Source organism: Gossypium hirsutum, chromosome A02, assembly GCF_007990345.1.
Source record: "Gossypium hirsutum isolate 1008001.06 chromosome A02, Gossypium_hirsutum_v2.1, whole genome shotgun sequence".
Lineage (NCBI taxonomy): Eukaryota > Viridiplantae > Streptophyta > Magnoliopsida > Malvales > Malvaceae > Gossypium > Gossypium hirsutum.
Window position 1 is genome coordinate 105567314 of NC_053425.1, and position 20828 is coordinate 105588141.

Here is a 20828-nt window from a genome sequence, read left to right on the forward strand (position 1 = left end):
AGTAGATCATCATTATCATATTGTCTAAATGATTACCAAAGGTTTTTACTAAGATGAGAGGTCATCTACTGGAGGGTGAATGGCATCTGACCTGTAAAGTTTTAAGATGTGAGAAAATAATTAGATATCTTTTTGTTTCGATTTTTATGTTTAAAGAAAGCTAAGAGGTATCGACATTTCAGGAGGACTAGCAAAGTGGTATGATTGACTGCAGCAAATTAAGCATGTAGGATATGAACAAGAATCATCCGTCATTAAGGAAGCCGTAAGGGATCGAGTGGGTAGTGTTGGACCAAGCTCAGAAATACTAGTGAGAATTGCCGAGAGTTTGAGCTTGAATTCAAACATGGAGATTCTGATAGAGGCTGTTGCCCTTGAAAAGTTGAAGGAGAATGCTGAACAAGCTGAAATAACTACAGAAATCGAGTGTATTGATAAACTTATTGCTCTTGGAACCCACATGCATCGTCGCCTTGTCTTAAAGAAAAAATCTCGACCTGTAGCCCAGTTCTAATACCTCCTGATTTCATTTGCCCCCTTTCCCTACGGCTAATAACCGATCCGGTGATTGTGGCATCGGGACGAACCTATGAACAGGCTGTCATCAAGAAATGGATTGATCTCGGGATCAATGTGTGCCCCAAGACACGGAAGACTTTGGTTCACACGCTTTCTATACCTAATTACACAATGAAGGCACTGATTGCAAACTGGTGCGAGTCAAACAATGTGAAGTTGCCTGATCCCATGGAGTCCACGAGTTTAAATCAGGTCTATCCGCTTCGTGCAACCGAGGTTAAGAAGTTGGTTGAGGAAATGAAGAGTACATCAACTGATACTCAAAGGACAGCCGCAGCTCAACTCAGGTTACTTTCCAAGCAAAGTAAAGATTATCGGACTATAATAGCCAACTATGGGGCAATTAGCTTGTCAGTTGATTTGCTTTGTTCACCAGATACAAAGACTCAGGAAAATGCTGTTACAGCACTTCTTATCAAATATTTATAACAACAAAACGGCAATTGCTAATGCAAATGCGTTTCAGCCTCTGATTCAAGTGCTTGAGACTGGAAGTCCAGTAGCTAAAGAAAAGTCGGCTGCCTGTCTTCAGCCTTACGGTCATTGAGGTTAACAAGAGCCAGGATTGGAAGGTCCGGGGCAATCCAGCCTCTTGTTGATTTGCTGGGGAATGGTACTCCTAGGGGAAAGAAAGATGCAACATCAGCCTTGTTTAATCTGTCATTATTTCATGGAAACAAGGCCCGAATTGTGCAAGCTGGAATGGTTGATAAGGCAGTCGTTCTTTTGGCAAACGTTGCTACAATTCCTGAAGGGAGGACCGCAATTGCACAAGAGGGTGGGATTCCCAGGCTTGTTGAGGTTGTTGAATTGAGTTCAGCGAGAGGAAAGGAACATGCCGCGGCTGCTCTTTTATATCCCTGCACATGCAGCTCTAGGTCTTGTAGTGTGGTGCTGCAAGAAGGAGCTGTTCCACCATTAGTGGCATTGTCTCGGTCCAGCATTCCGAGAGCTAAAGAGAAGGTATACTGCTTCTCAATCATCTCCTTTATTTAAGTCTTGAGCAAAAACAATATCATAAGCTTCTGCATGTTGCAGGCACAGGTACTTCTGAGCTACTTTCGAAACCAACGACATGGTAATGCTGAAAGTGACTGAATGTCAGGGAACACAACCTTCATTGCCGTCCAAGGTACTTTGGTCTATAATGTTTGTTGTACATTTGATGTTGCAAGTGATGCATGTGAAAGTTTTGCTGCTTGAAGTTACAGGGTTTGTTGTAGAGAGAAGAAAATAAATAAATTTTTAGAGGATTTGATTGAGAGTCAACTTGTGAAATACCTTGTGTATATGAGAAATTGTGCATGTTGGAAAGGGATTTTCATACATTTTTGACTCACTGTTTTTCATACACTATTAAACATTCAGATTGATTTGTAAGCTATTCTTCCTTTGTTTGCAGGCTACCAAGATCATGAATTTATGATCTATTAACCTTGATTTTGTTCCATTTGCTTAACCGTATCCATTGAAACTTATTTAAGCTACTGTTCAGCTACCAAAATCCACTTTTATGTATGTATATTTTAATATTACATAAAAAAAACGTGGGATTTAGAAACGGTAAAATTAATGTAAGTAAAGATTTTAATATTTTGGGTTCGAATCTGATTCTGTACATGTATTTTGATTAGAATATATTCTAAGTCTCTATACTCTATCTAAATTTAGAATTTAATTCTTCTACCTTTTGGATTTAAAAATGTAAATCTAATAGTTCTCGCTGATAAAATTCTTTTGTTAAATTCAAGTTAAACTTGTCTGTGAATTGGGTAACCCGCTTGGCCCGATAAGCCTAGCCCATTTGGACAAACATTTTTCACCTCAAGTCAACTCGACTCGGCCTAAATTCAATTTAAATAATAAAAATATTTTTTAATATAAGTTTAATTATAAAATATCAATTAAAATATATGTATTTAATATTTTATTAATTTTTAATAGTAAAACGGGCTTTTTGGGTTAAGTGGGTGGGTCAGAATGGGCTCGAGTTTAAAAAAAAAATTTGAAACCAAGTCTCGATCTACACATCTAATTTAGGTTCATTATAATATTATTTTTTAAATTGTATAACTACCAAGTGAATATTCAAATGTTTAAATGAAATTTTATTTTTTTAATATTTTTATTAAAATATTTTTAAGTCTTAATATAAAAAAAACCTTATAAAATAATTTAATAATCAATTTATCTCATAACCAAATATAAGTAATCAATAAAACCCTCAAATGACCAAATTATATGTAAACCCCTCATGGTCGTTGTGGTCACCACATGTCATGTGAAAAGAGGGGGCAGGCAATGGGCTTGGCTTGGAAAAATAAAATTTGTTTATACAGTCCCTATAGATTTTAGAAAATCATAAGATAGTATAATGGTAAAATTACACTTTAACTTTTTAAAATTTGTATTTATTTTGTATCTCGTAAAATACTTTTAATAGGAAATCATAATTTAGGAATGTTGGTTGAATTATTGATGAGGCAAATTTAATGGAATACCATGCACATGAATTTGCCCTTTTTTTGTGTATTAATAGCCAAGTTTTTCAATTCCACACGTAATATTAAGAAATTATCCTACTTTAATATTTAAAATAGATTAAATAATTTATTTAAATAACTTGAAACAATGATTGAATAAAAAGTTTTGAACATTAATTTGTAGGCTACCACAGGCCCAAATTTTGTGGTTGCAATCTCGTGACTGAAATTTGAACATTTTGGTTCATTTTCCTTTATTAGTAGGGTAATGTTAACTTCAATTCTCAATATTTATATCTTTGGTTAATTTGGTCCTTGTCTTTTTATAAATAAATTTTGTCATTAACTTTTCAAAAGGACTCGAATCGTTTTTTTTAATAGAAATATTGTCTAAAACATTAATCTATTAATGACGTTGGCGTGGCAACTTGTATAGCAGGCTACCTATATTTCATGTTGACATGACGCGTGAATTGTTATACATGTTGTCATGTTTAAAAATTTAATATTTTAGTCAGTATTTTCGTTAAAAAATAATAATTCGTTTCTTTTTAAAAATTTGATGGTTAAATTCGACTCTTTTAAAAAGTTGAGGATTGAATTTAGTTTTTTTAAAAAAAAGAATAAGAGTCAACTTGACAAAAGATGTAAACGTTAATGACTAAATTTATCATTATACTTATTTATTTATAAGAACTTATAGAATCGATAGTCTGATTCCGAATTAAATTTAGAGTTTAATCGAGTTGAATTGTTAAATGGAGAATAAAATTTTCCTAACACTATTTTCTTCATTCATAAAATTTGAACTCGAGATTTTTTTTAAAAGATATAAGCTTCTTACCATTCGATTTAACAAACATTTATTTATTTTTATCTATTAAACAAAGGCGTATCCTCATTAGGGTCTAGGGGGTCTTAGCCTCAAATTTTTGAAAATTTTAAGTATAGTCGTGGAAATTTATTATTAAACCTTTACAAACTTTTAAAAAATTTTAAAAAATTCACTTGGGCTCTTCAATTTTATTTTTTTTTTAATTTTCATAAAACTTCTAAAAGTTTTAAAAATTTTAATTAGACTTATCAAAATTTTTGAAAATTCTCACTAAAAACTCTAAAAAAATTTAAAAATTTTAATTAGACCCCTTAACCCTTAATGCCAAGATACATTATTGTTAATATTGGAAAATTTAGAGTTTTAAAACCTAGAAAATAATTGAATGGCTGGTGCATCTGTCTGGTCTGAGTAGATAAAAAAAGGTCAATATCTATTTTTGCATGTGATTGTGAAATAATTTTTTATATTATTGACAATATATGTACTAAACAAGTTGATTAGATCCATGAATAGAAGATAAGATCCATTCAATTTTATCTTTTTGCTGATTAGATCCATTGAATTTCAAGAGAGATTTTTATTAAAACTTTGGAGGAAAAATAAACTTGTTATTGGGAATAATTGTTACCTATGACACTTGATGAAAAAATAAAAAATAAAAGAGTTAATTGCACCAAACATCCCTAAATTATGACTCTCATCTTGAATTGATTCTTAAATTTTAAAATATTTTAATTACATTATCAAACTATCGATGTTATATCAATAAAATCATTTCGTAGCTAAAATCGTTAATTTAACTATTAAATGAGACGTTAAATCTTATGTAATATAATTTAAAATGAAAATTTTAAAGAAAAATGTGTTATAATAAACATCGATAATGGTGGTAGAACGATCGCAAAGAAATAAGAAAAGAAAAAAAAAAGAACACACAGATTTTACTTGAAAAATCTTTCGAGAAAAAAATTACGAGCAGAGGAGGAGAAATTCACTAATGTTAAAAAGCGAAAAATACAAGAGGAGTTTCGACTACAACTATTTAAAGGTTGAAAAATCTTGTTTTAATCAAAGTCAAATAGAAGAAGAATAGTTGTATATGGATTCAACTTATGTTGTACAGCCCTTGGCCTTTCGCCCCCACAGATCCCCTTATTTTGCCATGTATTTATTTCTTCAACAAGTGACGGGATTCAGGTCATACAATCTCTAACAAAATGAATATTGTAAAAATGGATGTTATAAAAATTTTAGTTTTGAGGGTTTCAAAGCTTTTACAGAAACTATTGTCCACTCTTTTCTTTTTCTCAGTTTTACTTTATTTTTAGTTTTTAATTCTAAAAGTTATGCGACAATATTCTATTTTTCTTTAAAATTTTCATTTTAAAGTATGTCACCTAAGATTTTACATGTCTTTTAATAGTTAAATTAACGGTTTTAAGTTTTAACAATGGAAGGACTTGATAGATATAATTTCGATGATTTGGGAATATAATTAGAACGTTCTGAAGTTTAATGATCAATTTAGACTGATAACCATAGTTTGAGATGTTCAGTGCAATTAACTCAAAATAAAATTAAAAATTAATTATTATTGACAAAATAATAAAAACGTATACAATTAATAATAATAATAACATTTATGATAAAATGATCGAAAACATTAAAACATTATTTAATAATTTTAATTTTAATTTTAATCTTATTAATATAATATTTTTATATTATTTTGGATAGTTAACATGGTCATTTGAATATCTCATTTTTTTAAATATATAATTTATTTTAATTTTTCAATAAAATAAAATTAACTTAATATTTTCTACGTCAAGTGATAAGTAGCTACCTATCGACTTATCTTATTAAATATTTTTTTGTTGAAAATTTTATATCAAGGGTGTATTTAATAAACCATTGAAATTTTTTCATTTCATTGAAAATGAAAATTTTAAACATATAATATTTTAAACGTGTTTAATAATCATTTCAAGGGTGTGTTTGATAAACTAAAATTTTAAATACTAAAAAATTAAGTACTGAATTTTTACTGTTAAATTTTCATCTTCAATAAAATGAAAAGTTTCAATGGTTTATCAAACACGCCCTTAAGAATAAAAAAATATATGTCATTAATAATTTTAACGAAAACAATATATGAAATAATATTTTTTTTCTAATATGGTACTTATGTTATTTTTTGATCCAATATGGTATTTGTATTTGATAAAAGTTATACATTTTAGTACCCAAAGGTAATATTGTTAACTTTTTTTTTAAATTTTTAATTCAGGTTTTAAAGTTGATTTCATGAAAATTCATAATTAGCTAATAACATCAACAAATAACTTTCATCAAATCAACCCCAAAATCTAAATTAAATCATATTCACAATTAATACTAAATTTATTCTACTAACTAAGTTTTGAAAATTCAAACCTAGTAATATTACTAATTAACTTCTATTAAATCAACCCTAAAACTCGAATTAAATATTAAAAAATTAATTATATTACAAGTAATTAAATCACTTTGGAAAAATATATATATGCATATGAAAAAGACATATTGTCCAATATTAATTTATGTAAAATTCAAACATTTGAATCCATGTGGTGGATGAAGAATCACACAAAAGAGTGTGGTCAAAGTTGAGTTTCATGCAATTGGTGTTTTCTTTTTATTTGATTTAGCAATTTGGTGTTGACTGTTGAATAATTAATTTTAAATTACAATATAATCCTTGTTGGAAACATTGAAGATGGCAATATCAAGGAATCAAAACTTTGCAAAAAATAGCCAATGAACCTACACAAAACTATTCATTATCAAAAACAGTTTACATCAAATCTTGCTTACAATTTTTTATTTATAGACTAGTTTAATTAGTGTTTACAAAAATGGTTAATATTTAATAGGGATAAATTTGTGCAATTGTATATATAAATTTTAATTTGATGTAGTTATACATGTGAAATTCTAATTGTGGTTCAAATATATACTTGGAACTTTAATTTTGATTTAATCATACACATTTAAAGAAATAAACACATCAATTTATTTTTATATTAGATAAATATAATTATTTATGTATGTAATATATATATATTCATAAAATGATGTTATATCAATACTTGTGTTAATAATTTACAAGAATTGAATCAAATCAAAATTTCATGTATAAAATTACACAAAATCAAAGTTCATGTATACAATTACATATTAAATCGAAATTCATGTATAGTTCTAGTATTTATCCCTATTTGATATATTAAGAGTGTCACTAGATATAAAGATAAATAGTGTTAAAAACAAATTTATTAAAAAAAATAGTGTTATTGGATTTATTCAATTTTCTTTTATAAAAAATTATTATCGACATTATTATTAAGTTTTTAATTGAATATTATCACGAGTTAATGAGACATCAATTTAGCTAAAAGAATATTTAAAATCCATTGTTTTTAAAATGCAACATATAGTATTTTAAGAAAATAAAATCTATAAAGATAATTTAAAGAAAAAACCCACGCACGGTATGACTTCAATTTAAGAATAGGGGTGAGTATTCAGTTGAGTCGAATCGAATAAAAAAATTTCAAGTTAGTCGAGTTGACGAATAATATTTTAACAACCAAACTCAATTTGAATTTTTTTAATCGAATTAAATCAAGTCAAAAAAATTCCAGTCAAATCGAGTCGAGTTAACGAATCTAATTATTTATACTCAATGTTGCGTTTACATGGACCGATTATTTAACTAGTAGATGAAGTACAAGACTATTTAGCTACATAAATAATATAATTGTTTTGTCTTTTAACTTAATGGGTAAACATTATCAAAACGACATATTTTTTACTTTTAACTTAATGGTTTTGACTTTTAACTTTAGTAAAGGTAAACATTTATCAAAACAACGTAGTTTTACCTTTTCTTATTCGAATTTTTGGATAATTAAATTATGTAATCCATATTTGAGTTAAACAAAAAAATTTAATTTTTTATTCGAGTTGATCTGAATAACTCAAACTATTTAATTTAGAATTTAAATTTATTATTAAGTTTTTTAATCGAATCAGATTTTGCTCACCCCTATGTAAGATACTGGAAACTTTAGAGTTTCAACTTTATCATTTTAACAAAATATATTTTCATAAATACATGTATAATCGTATTTTATTTCAACTTTATTTTCAGCTAAATACTCAAATTTTAAGAATTTAGAAAAAAAAACAATGCTTGTATAAAAAGTTGAGAATATATTACTAATAACTAAATTAATCATACTACGATGTGATTGAAAAATAAAATTATGTAATAAATATATTTATAAAAAATTATGTAAATAACAGACGAAGATTTGGTAAAAGTAGTAAAATATAAATATTGAAAATAATAGCCTTTGATTCAAGTCTTATTATGTCTATATTTTTCTATTTTTATATAAAAAATAAAAATATTTTTAAAAATATAATTATTTTATAAAATTTTCCTCAAAATAATACAATTTACTCGTTAAAATGCTTAGATTAACTATACATAAAAGGGCATATTGTCCAATATATAGTAGTTTATGTGAAATTGAAACATGTGAATCCATGTGGTGGACAAAGAATCACTCAAAAAGAATAGTGGTCAAAGTTAAAAGTTCCATGAAATTGGAGTTGAAGACCAAAAAATTTTAAATTAGAATATAATCCTTGTTGGAAATGCAATTAGGGATGTCAAGTTCAAGGATTTGAATTGACCTTTTTATCCTTGTGTGACCAAATATATTTCTTAGTTGCTTCTCATTTTGTATATTTTATTCATTCTTTTCATATTTGAATTATGCAAACTTTCAAATAAATTTTTGGGGATATATTAGAAATTTTCCAAACTTCAATATATATATATTGTTTGAAAGGTCTATCCATTTAATACATTAAAATTTTAGATTAATGTAAAAAATGACCAATCCCTTTGTGTAAGAGAATTTTTTTTTTCAAACAAAAATTTGAAATTAGATCATTTTATATAATATGTTAATCCTAGAAAGTATCTGATAATACGATTAGTAATAAAATTAAAGTATAATAATAAATTTAACCTCTAAGCCCTTTTACCAATTTAATCTTAATATTTTCATCGCTTTGACTATTAAATTTCAAAATTTAATCAAATTGTGTGTTTATAAAAAGGTTGACTATATGTTAAAATGAAGCGAAATTAATATGATAACTTGCATGATAGTCCACACATACTTTCTTACCGACATGCATGAACCATTTAAAACTTTTTATGAACTCAAAATATAAAATTTTTTTAAAAAAATTTATGAAGGACATGCGAAACACTACATCTGTGTCATAAAAATCTTAATAAATGAGTAAACTTTTCCATGAAAAAAAATAATTTGACTAAAATTTAAAAGTTAAGAACGAAAGTGATCCAAAAAAAAAGTATTAACCAAAATGATTGGAGTAAACATTAGAAGCTAATTTATCATTATGTCTAAATTTAACAAGAGGAAAAAATCATCTTATTCGATTTTAGCTAATTACATTAGTATGTCATATTTGATGGACTATTTCCTCTCTAACATCAAATATGTACTTATTGTCATCATCGGTTGATCATTTGTCGAGTATAAATAACTAATGATAATTATTGTTATTATAAATAATTTGTAATTAGTTAAATATTTAGTACATCAAACTATATGGAAATTATCATTTGTTAATTAATTTTTTTTATTATTTAAAGGAGAAGGAGATAGTAAAATAACATATATTTATATTAAGAAAGATATACAAATCTTAATACTAAAATATGATTATCATTGTATACAATTAATTTTTTAAACTTGTCAACCAGTTATTTGTCCAGTGTTAAAGAGCATTATGTTGTAGGTATGAGGGTTTGGGTTTGATCTCAACCAATTCAATACCTTCTTTCAATTAAAAAAAATTAAACTTAAATCATGTACGGATGTGTTTGTAATTTCTCGCATAATTACTCTAATTCTCACATTTAGTGGTGAATAAGACTTTATTCGATTCAAAAAATTTGAAAAAAAAAATTGAATTTCGAGTTAATCGAATTAGGTTATTCGAATTATTCAAGTTTCGAGTTCAAATCGAGTTGAATTTTACAATTCAAATAATTCGAATAATAAATTAGTGTAAATACCCTTTTAGTCCCTGTCAAGTTTGAAAATGAGCAAGTTGGTCTCTCTTTCAACAAAAATTACAAAATAATTCAAAATATTTTTTAAAATTCAGAATATTTATAAAAATTTCAAATTTTACAATTTTTAAAAAAATTATAAATATTTCAAAAAAATCTAAAAAATATATAAATAAAGTTAAAAAAGTAAAAATTTTCTAGAATAATAATTTTGGGACCTAAATAAGTTAATTAATGATTCAAGTTTATCATACTAAAGTATTTTTTTATTATTTTGCTTCGAAAAAGCTTTCAAATATATATTGTTTTAAATTTATGTGCTTCAACATGGGATTAATTATATTGTAACAGTATTTTAATTCTACATATTTAATTTTTTAATTTAACTCGAACATTTCACTCGATTCGTCTCAACTCGAATTTCATTTCACTCTACTCAATTCAAAAAATTTTCAAATTGAGTTAGGATGATAAAATAGGAATAGTCAACTCGATTAATTCAAAACTTTTTCACTCAATTCGATCGAACGCTCACGAGTCGCACACCCCTAAGAATTGCATAGTAAAATTCAAGTGTTTCAATTATACATAATTTAATAAGACCTAATAATTACAGTGGATTACCTAAACACGTTATACATGCAATTAAAAACAATTACATTTTTTACTTCAATTATTATGTGACTTTCCAAATATGCGAAATTCAGATTCTCTAAACTTGTTCAGTTAACATAATAATTGTATTTAATTTTTTTTAATTGAAAGTCTAACTCGTACAATTCTCTCTTTTCTCACTCTCCTAAAAATTGAAAAATATAACCAAATTATTAATAGAGTAAGACCTAATACTTACGATAAAATTATATAAATAATCGAATCAGAAATTAATATCAACTGATAAAATTATTAAAAACTTAAAAATTAACATCAATCTTGATTGGCAAAGAGTGGCCTTATACGGCAATTATGTATCGTGACTAGAAAATGACAAAGACAAAGGTCAAGAAATTAGCCCTAAAATCTTAAAAGTCAACTCTTTCATGCTGGCAACAACTTTCTTCTTACTCTACTATAATATATTATTATTAAATTTAATAATTATTACAGATCTGAATTTTTCTGGACAATGTTTTGACTCCACCTTCCCCTATGTCACTCCCTAACCTTCCTTGACGCCAATTTTACTTTGGACCACAATAATCACATGAAAACTATATTATAAAGTAAAATATTTGTCCCCCCCCCCCCAAGACCAAAATTTAGATTATTAAACTCAACATATTGGAAAATTGGAAACTTCATGGTCAAATGATTTTGGTTTTATATGTTATAGCTTAACAATATTATAAGTTATTTAGAAATGACTTCAATTTTCATACCAATAAATGAATTAATTTCACAATTTTCATAAGATACGATGATCCAATTCTAACAAATTAAAAAGTATTGAAAAATTAGTTCATTTATTGGTAAACAAGTGAAGTTAAATTATTGATTTTTTGTTGATTTATTGCATATAGATGATTGAACTGATAATTTCTGAGTCAATGGTTTAATAGTAAGGTTTAGTAGTTTCAATCAATTGGATTAATTTATAAATTTTTATAAAGTATAAGGACTAAATTTTGACAAATTAAAGTTGAGGGAGAAACTCTTTAATTTTAGTAAAGTAGGACAAAATTCATGATTAAAGCATCGTCCAAACATGTATCACCGATAATTATTAATATTGATTGAAATAGTTAACGGTGTTAATTATTTGGACAAGGGGTAAAACCGAAATAAAATTTAAAAATTTGAGTAGCAAAGCTAAAAAGTTTATATTGAAATGACATAAATTGAATGCTTTAGGCTAAAATGCAACTTTTTCACTTAACAAAAAAGCTAGAAAAAATTAAATTGAATTTTTAATACTTGAGAGACTAATATTGGAATTATACCATCAACCCCTCCCTATAAATCCAAGGATCACTTTTAAAGTAAAGAGATTCAATCATGCTAAATTAAACTATTTAGGATTAAATCGCGAATTTGATTATAGTTAAGGGACCAAAAACCCTAAATAAATAAATGAAATAAATTACAAATGTTAAAAGATGACAGCTTAGTCACGCAATTTGACCATAAGTCCACCCTTGCCCTTTATCAACTCTCCTTCTCTCTTCTTTTTCTTTTCACTTTTGTTTTTTCCCCTCCTTTGAATGGTTTTATTGCAGACATGGCTATGGAGTTGATGCTGTTGCGGAAGCGACGATAATATTAATAACAATATTATCAGAAATATTTAGATAATTATTATGCCAACAATTATACTAAGAAAATTCCCAGTTAAATTGGAGGGGTCACAATGGTCCCGCTTAAAACCCAACAACTAGACAGAACTCACTTAGATATTTATAGCAATAATAACTAAATAAATATAACCAACATAAAGCTATTAAATAAAAGCAAACAAATAAGAAATAAAATACCAGAGATTTAACGAGGTTCGGCCAATTTAGCTTACGTCCTCGGACACTACCAAATCAATATTTCCTCTAGAAATATTACAAAGGAGAAGATTTTGGGATGATACAACCAAAGGGGGAGGGGTTCTATATATAACAAACCAAACCCCCTCCCTTTCTATCTTTTCCTAATGTGGGATATTGCCAATATTCAACAAATCTCCACCTTGGCGATATTCCACATCTTCGAACATCTTCTCATAACACTAACTTCAATAGTGTCTTCAAATTTGCAACCAATCGCCTTCTTCCCTTTTGGTAGTTGTGCCAGCTTCCACGTCTTGTTTTTCTCTAGAGATTGCATTTCCTCTTCCATTGCACCTAACCATCTATTATTCTCTAAACTCTGAATGGCTTCGGTGTAAGTGGATGGAATATTATCAACAACTGGAAGTGCATAAGCTACCATGTCAGTGAAACGAGCTGGTTTCTGAATTTCTCGTCTCTGCCTTCTGACTGCAATTGGCTCTGATTGCTGTTGAGGTTCTTGGGTAGAAACCTCTTCCTCATCTGACTCTGCATCTGCCAATGAAGAATCACTAGTGGTACCTTCTGCTGGAATTACCACACTCTGCTCAAACTCCACCTGCTGCGGAGTACACTCCACCTGCTGCGAAGTACTACTCACTCCTTCTGGATTTACCTTATTCAACATGGCAGATTCATGAAAGGTAACATCCCTACTGATTATCGTCTTCTTTGCCTCTAGACACCACAAACGATATCCCTTAACACCAGCATTGAAGCCCATGAATAGAGCCTTCTTTGCTCTTGGATCTAACTTTGATTCTTTCACATGATAATATGCAATAGAACCAAAAATGCGCAAGGTGTCATAATCAGTAGCAGGTTTTCCATACCATTTCTCCAAAGGAGTCTTGCCATTTATAGCAGATGATGGCAAATGATTGATGAGATGTTGAGCGTACATCACAGCCTCAGCCCAAAACTTTCTATCTAATCCAGCATTAGATAACATACATCGAACTTTCTCCACAAGCGTTCGATTCATACGCTCTGCCACCCCATTCTGTTGCGGTGTTCCACCTACGGTGAAGTGCCTTACTATGCCACAATCTTGGCATATCTTCAGGAAAGGATCGCTTTTATATTCTCCACCGTTGTCTGATCGGAGAACCTTAATCTTCCTTCCTGTCTGATTTTCAACTTTAGTTTTCCACTTAAGGAAAACTTCAAGCACCTCATCTTTGTTCTTCATAGGAAACACCCAAACTCGTCTGGAAAAATCATCAATAAAGGTGACAAAATAACGTCTTCCTCCAAGTGATGGAGTCTTGGACGGTCCCCATACATCAGAATGCACATAATCCAGAATACCTTTAGTATTGTGAATCCCAGTGCCAAATTTCACCCTTCGTTGTTTTCCCAGAACACAATGCTCGCAAAATTCAAGTTTGCAAGTCTTTGTACCTTTCAATAATCCTTGCTTGGCTAGAGTTTGCAAGGATTTTTCACCAGCATGGCCCAAACGCATATGCCACAGCTGTGTTGCCTCAGCGTCCTTCTTGGTACTCGAAATTGCTGCTGCTGTTGTCCCGACCACTGTACTACCTTGGTAGTAATACAGATTGTTCTTTCTTATGCCTTTCAACATCACCAATGCTCCTGAAGTTGCTTTAAGAACTCCATCTCGTATTGTCACAACTAGGCCTTTAGATTCTAACGACCCCAAAGAGATGAGATTCTTCTTCAACTTTGGGACATATCGTACATCCCGCAAAATTCTAGTAGATCCATCATGACTCCTCAGTTTAATTGAACCTATCCCGGCTATTTTACACGTGTTATCATTACCCATGTAAACAACCCCTTCATCTAGTTTTTGAAATTCAAAGAACCATTCCCAAATGGGACACATATGATAGGAACAACCAGAATCCATGATCCACTCATCTGCATGTAATGTTGAAGATGTCATACTAAGAGAAAAGTCTGACTCTGCTTCACTATTGCATTCTGCAACATTTGCATCTTGCGGAGTCTTCCCTTTTTTCTTCAATTTTGGACAATCTTTCTTCCAATGTCCTTTTTCTTTGCGAAAGGAACATTCATCTTTGGCAACAACTCGACCTTTGGACTTTCTTCTCTTCCCCTTAGACTGACTTTTCTGACGATCTCTTGTTACCAATGCTTCCACTGCTGCTTCACTTGAACCTTTCAACTTATCCTTTCGGCGTAGTTCATAGCTATACAATGCAGCAGTTACTTCATTGAAAGTTACTTCCGACTTTCCATGAAGTAAAGTAGTTTCAAGGTACTCAAACTCCTCTGGAAGCGATCCCAACAACATTAACGCCAAGTCTTCGTCTTCAAAAGTCACATCCAAATTCAACAAATCAGCCACCAGCTGATTAAAATTGGTAATGTGCTCGTTCATTGTGGTACCAGGAACATAACTGAAACGAAACAGTCTTTTCTTTATATGCAACTTATTTTGACTGTTCTTCTTCAGGAATTTCTCCTCCAATGCTTTCCACAATTTACTTGCAGAAGTCTCTTTACTGAATATATACTTCTGCTCTCTGGAAAGACATGATCGAATTGTACCACATGCCAATCGGTTGATGGTCTTCCATTCTTTATCATCAACCCCTTCTGGTTTTTCTTCCTCAATGGCAATATCTAGACCCTGTTGAAATAGGGCATCTAGAAGCTCACTTTGCCACATGCCGAAATGACCTGTTCCATCAAAAATTTCCACTACAAATCTCGTATTTGCAGTTCCAATCCTCGGCAAAATGTACGAAGTGGAAGTTGTTGATATGGATGGTTTTTCTTCTGTCATTTTTGCCATAGCTTCTACTTAATAGCCACCAAATGCAGAATACCCACAAGCTTTCGGAAATGTTTCTGATGTGTAAGATCAAACTAAGCTGCAAACACAGAGCATACTACAAAACCTTGGCTCGGATACCAATTGTTGCGGAAGCGACGATAATATTAATAACAATATTATCAGAAATATTTAGATAATTATTATGCCAACAATTATACTAAGAAAATTCCCAGTTAAATTGGAGGGGTCACAATGGTCCCGCTTAAAACCCAACAACTAGACAGAACTCACTTAGATATTTATAGCAATAATAACTAAATAAATATAACCAACATAAAGCTATTAAATAAAAGCAAACAAATAAGAAATAAAATACCAGAGATTTAACGAGGTTCGGCCAATTTAGCTTACGTCCTCGGACACTACCAAATCAATATTTCCTCTAGAAATATTACAAAGGAGAAGATTTTGGGATGATACAACCAAAGGGGGAGGGGTTCTATATATAACAAACCAAACCCCCTCCCTTTCTATCTTTTCCTAATGTGGGATATTGCCAATATTCAACAGATGCTTAGTTACAGAAACAACAACAATGGTTTCTCATCAAAAATGGAAGAAACCGCCGTTCAAGAAGCCGCTTCTGGTCTCGAAAGTGTCGAGAAACTCATTAAATTACTCTCCCAAACCCAACAAAATTACACCTCTAATAATCAAGAAAAAAAGTTCCAATCTTCTCCGACGAGATCCTCCATGGATTTAGAAATGGACTGTAAAGTCACCGCCGAAGCCGCCGTTTCTAAGTTCAAGAAAGTCATCTCTCTTTTGGGTCGAACCAGGACCGGCCATGCTCGTTTTAGAAGAGCCCCTTTACCACCGCCACCAACAACCACCGTTACAGAGCATGAAACCAAGGTTTATCAACCAACTCCGATTCAACAGATCCCACTGCCGGTGACCACTTATTTAGAGAGAAAAGAATCACCAACAACGACCATCAATTTTTCGTATTCATCAACAACAACGACTGCTGATAATAACAGTAATAAACAACCATCTTCATCAACGTTTCAAATTAGTAACCTTTCCTCCGCTGGTAAACCACCATTGTCGTCTTCTTTGAAGAGAAAGTGTAGTATTGAGAATTTGGGTTCTGGGATTAAATGCAATAGCTCTTCTTGTCGTTGTCATTGCTCTACTAAAAAAAGGTACATATCCCATATTTTCTTACATGAGTTTGCCGTTTGGGGTGTTCTGTTTTTTTTTCTCTCTTTTAAAATGTTTGTTCTGTTTTTTTTTTCTGATAGAAAACAGAGGACGAAAAGGGTGGTAAAGGTTCCTGCGATAAGCTTGAAAATGGCTGATATTCCACCGGATGATTATTCATGGAGAAAATATGGTCAAAAACCAATCAAGGGTTCACCACATCCAAGGTGAAGATTATAAAAATCTAACCCTTTCGAAATAATTTCTTTCAGTTCTTATCTGTTCTGTTTCTAACACGTTTTGTCTGGTTAAAACAGGGGATACTATAAGTGCAGTAGTGTAAGAGGATGTCCTGCTAGAAAACATGTGGAAAGAGCTTTAGATGATGCTTCAATGCTAATAGTTACATATGAAGGTGATCATAACCATTCTCTATCTGTTGCAGAAACCACCATACTTGAATCTTCATAGATGAACAATATTTTTTCCTGTTATTAATGTTAGTAAGTTTTACTGTTCATGTTCGGGATTGGAGGATATTATCTAATCTGCTCGTTTATTTCCTTGTAAATTATATGCTTTGAGCTTTCTTTAATTGAAAGACCATTTGAGATCAAAAGGAAAGAAAAAAGATGTTAGATTTGGTATTAGATTTTGCAATTATTGAGGGATTGAGAATTCAATTCCAAATTAAAGTTTTCAATGCCACCTTTTGTTTTTTTTAATTGTTTTGCTTTGGATTCTTGTTTTAGATTACTTTTCATTTTCTGTTAAATCGAGTGGTAAAAAGGTCGATGTTTTCAAAATAAAATCTCGAATTAAAATTTTGTGAAGGTAGAAAACAACATTAGAAATGTTTATCTTGAATTAATTTGATTTTAAAATTAATTTACAATATAATTATGAAATTCTCGATAAAAAAACGAATAAATATTGAGTGCAACAGTACGATAATATTAATCATAAAGTAAAAGAAAGGGGGCTTAGTCAAACAATTGGAAAGATGTGGACCCAAATTTCTTGTTAGGGATGAGTTGACTATAGGTAAATAGGTCGTCTAGTTGGGAAGACTAATTAACTATGGTTTGGTGTTTGGTATATAGATTTTAATGAAATTTCATTTATGACTTTTTTGGTCTAATTATGATTTAGTCCTTTTACTATGCTAAAAGTTAAATTTGCTCTCTTTACTTTAATTTGACTTTATTGGAAATTTTATTTTTATAATATTACTCAAAATTTCAAATTAATAAAACCCTCAGCTAATACCATTAAAATAATGAAATATATTTTATTTTCATTCCATCAAATATTAGAATTCACGGTACAAATCAATATAAAATTTTGTATATGTACATAATAACTTTAAAGAGAGATATAAACTGTAACATACGCTCTATAAAATTTATAAACATATTTAAACTCAAACTCAATAAGATAATTACTGAATCGAGTTTTAACCAGTAACTTTGTTCCATTAAACTCCATCTCTAAAGGTCTAAATGAAAAAGGATTAGGCAAAAGTCAAAATGGGTGGGTAGAGACTCGACAAATTTGTGGCCATTGGAGACAGATTGGGACACGACATGATGTTCATAATTTAATTTTTTTTTTAAATTTATTATTATTGTTGTTTGCTTTGGCTTTGCTCAACGTCAACCTTAGTAAAGTGAATATGGACGGTCCATTTCATTTATTATAAAAATTTATTACTTATCAACAACAAGATTGACATGTGGTGGATTGGGTATTTATCACCATTCAATAATTTTCAACCCATCCCTACTAAAACACAAAAACGAAAAAATAAACACATAAGTACTGCTATGCCTTTGCTTTTGCCTTCTTATAGTGGATTTGTTTGACTCTCTTTCTCTCAATTATTTGAGCCAATTTATTAATTTGGCAAAGATCTAACTTTTTTTTTTCTTCTCTTTTTTGCCTGTTTTAAGATGAGAGAATTGATTGTAACTTTTTTTTAATTATTAGTTTAATTTTGTTAAAATATTAAGGTTTAATTGATTAATCATGTTGGATGAATAATATATTTATCTGTCGAGCAAATGTTTAAGATTGTTGGTTTTTTTTGTCGATTAAATCTTAGTTCAATTGGTCGTGCTGAAGTATATTATATCTTTCTATTTAGGAATTGGGGTGAGACTATAAATAGTTATAAGGGTGTAAATGAACAGAACGTTTAATGAGTTGTTCGTGAACCAGTCGTTTATGTTTGTTTATTAAGCTAAATAAATGAGTATGAACAAAATTTTTATGTTTGTTTATGTTCACGAACAAACTCGTTTATTTATTAATGATATTTTCTTATATATAAATAAAATTATCTTTGGTTTGTATTTTTTAAATTTATAATATATTTATTAATACTAATATTTGACTATTTTATATCTAAACTATATGTGTGTGTATGTATGTATTTATTGTTTGTTTGTTTGTTTATTATTTATTAACATTGTTCATGAACATGTTCAATTATATATTAATGAACATGTTCGTTTAATGTTCGTGAACATGTTCGATTAAGTTAAATAAACATGTTTGTGAATATTAAATAAATGAACATGTTCGTGAATATTAAATAAATGAACATGAATAAAAAATTGAAATTCTTAACAAACATAAACTGAACACGAACAAGCTTAAAAATAAATAAATTAACATGAACAGATTTTTGTTCGTTCAAAATCGGTTTATTTACAGCCCTAGGTAGTTCTGGACATTGTATAAAAAAAACAAATATTATAAAAATCTATAATAATATTTGTTAAAAAAATTATTATTTTTTAAATTATCATTATATGACAACAACTAACCGTGATATCAATTTGAACCTAGTTATAATTAAGACAAAAAAAAACCCAAAAAATCAAAATCTGATTTGAAATGTGGTGTTGGGAAGTTGTAGAATACCTTAAATTGAATTCTAATTTTTATTTTATTTATAATTAATTTTAATTTTTATGATATAAAATATATTTTATAATTAAATAAGTGAAAATAACTTAAAATACGATATAAAAATCATTTTTTCGAAAACAAATATATATGATTTATTAATTATTTTTTATTTACTCAAATTTTTTTTACAAATATTTATGGAAAAAAACTTTAAAACTTTACCCAATGTCTGAAAACTATAAAATATTTTGTCAAAATAAAATCAAAAATTAATATAAAAATAAAAACAAAACTAATCTGAATTGAATTATTATAAATCGAATTATTATGAATCATTAATAATATTATTGTAAAAAAAATAAACTAAATTAAGATAAATTAAAATAGAGTTATTAAATTCTGAATTTCATTCCATTCAATTCACGTTGAGGATGGTGGAATTCGGTTTAAACCTTATATGTTAAGTTCAAGTTCAATCCATATTTTAAATAGGGATAGTTTTAATGTTTAAACCCATTTCTGGGTTTCGTGCTTTTATTTAAATACTCTTGTATTTTAGGCGAATTTTGAGTTTGGATAGGTAGCCTAGCTATGAACAAGTCTAATAATATACTAGTCACTATTATTTTAACCCATGATTGAGTTTATACCTTAAGTCAATCACACACTAACTCGGTTAGAAAAATTACAAAAATATATTATCGTATTTAAAATAAATTATATTATTCTAGAGTACTTTTAAAAAACAAACAAATAATTAAATAATAAAACTTTAGCTTTACCACTCAACCAAAGTTTTATCTTGAAATGTTTTGTACATTTTAATTGTATTATGCACACTTTATTACCTTCACCAATTGTATATATATTGATAATGGTAATGATTTATTTGGTATCACAAGTTAATTAGACATCAACTTAATATCGACGACAATGCCGTGATGAACAACTGCAATGCATTTTACTATTATTAATCTAATGTATTTATGTGTTTAAAATTCATTATACTCACAATTTAATCTAATTTTTTTCTATTTTAATATCGTACATATTGCATGTAGTAGTATTATTAATTAGTTTCAAGTCTTATATTTCATTGTTTATTGTATGTTACTTTGAACCATACCTCTGTATTTTAAATACGTAATTTCTTCATGAATATACGTGATAGAATTTCTAGTAATAATAAAGGATTTAGGTTGTTATTAAATCACTTATATATAGTGGTAAATTATTAGTGTTATTAAGACCCTGTTTGGAAATTAGATAGTAGCTTATTGCAGTGGCTGGTTTGACTAATTGATTCTATTAACTGTTTATTTAAAGTGTTTGGTAA

The 20828-nt window shown here is 29.0% G+C and overlaps 1 protein-coding gene and 1 pseudogene across 2 annotated transcripts; both read left to right on the forward strand.

Moving 5' to 3' along the window:
* Nucleotides 1–208: 208 nt before the first annotated feature.
* LOC107931663 (U-box domain-containing protein 4-like) lies at nucleotides 209–2013 on the forward strand (annotated as a pseudogene).
* Nucleotides 2014–12177: 10164 nt separating this feature from the next.
* On the forward strand, nucleotides 12178–17284 carry LOC107931629 (probable WRKY transcription factor 15). Of its 2 annotated transcripts, XM_016863569.2 has the most exons (4): nucleotides 12178–12299; nucleotides 15941–16578; nucleotides 16678–16803; nucleotides 16894–17284. In XM_016863569.2, the coding sequence occupies exons 1-4, from the start codon at nucleotides 12285–12287 to the stop codon at nucleotides 17045–17047; spliced, it is 933 nt and encodes a 310-aa protein (XP_016719058.1). In that variant the 5' UTR covers nucleotides 12178–12284; the 3' UTR covers nucleotides 17048–17284.
* Nucleotides 17285–20828: the final 3544 nt, after the last annotated feature.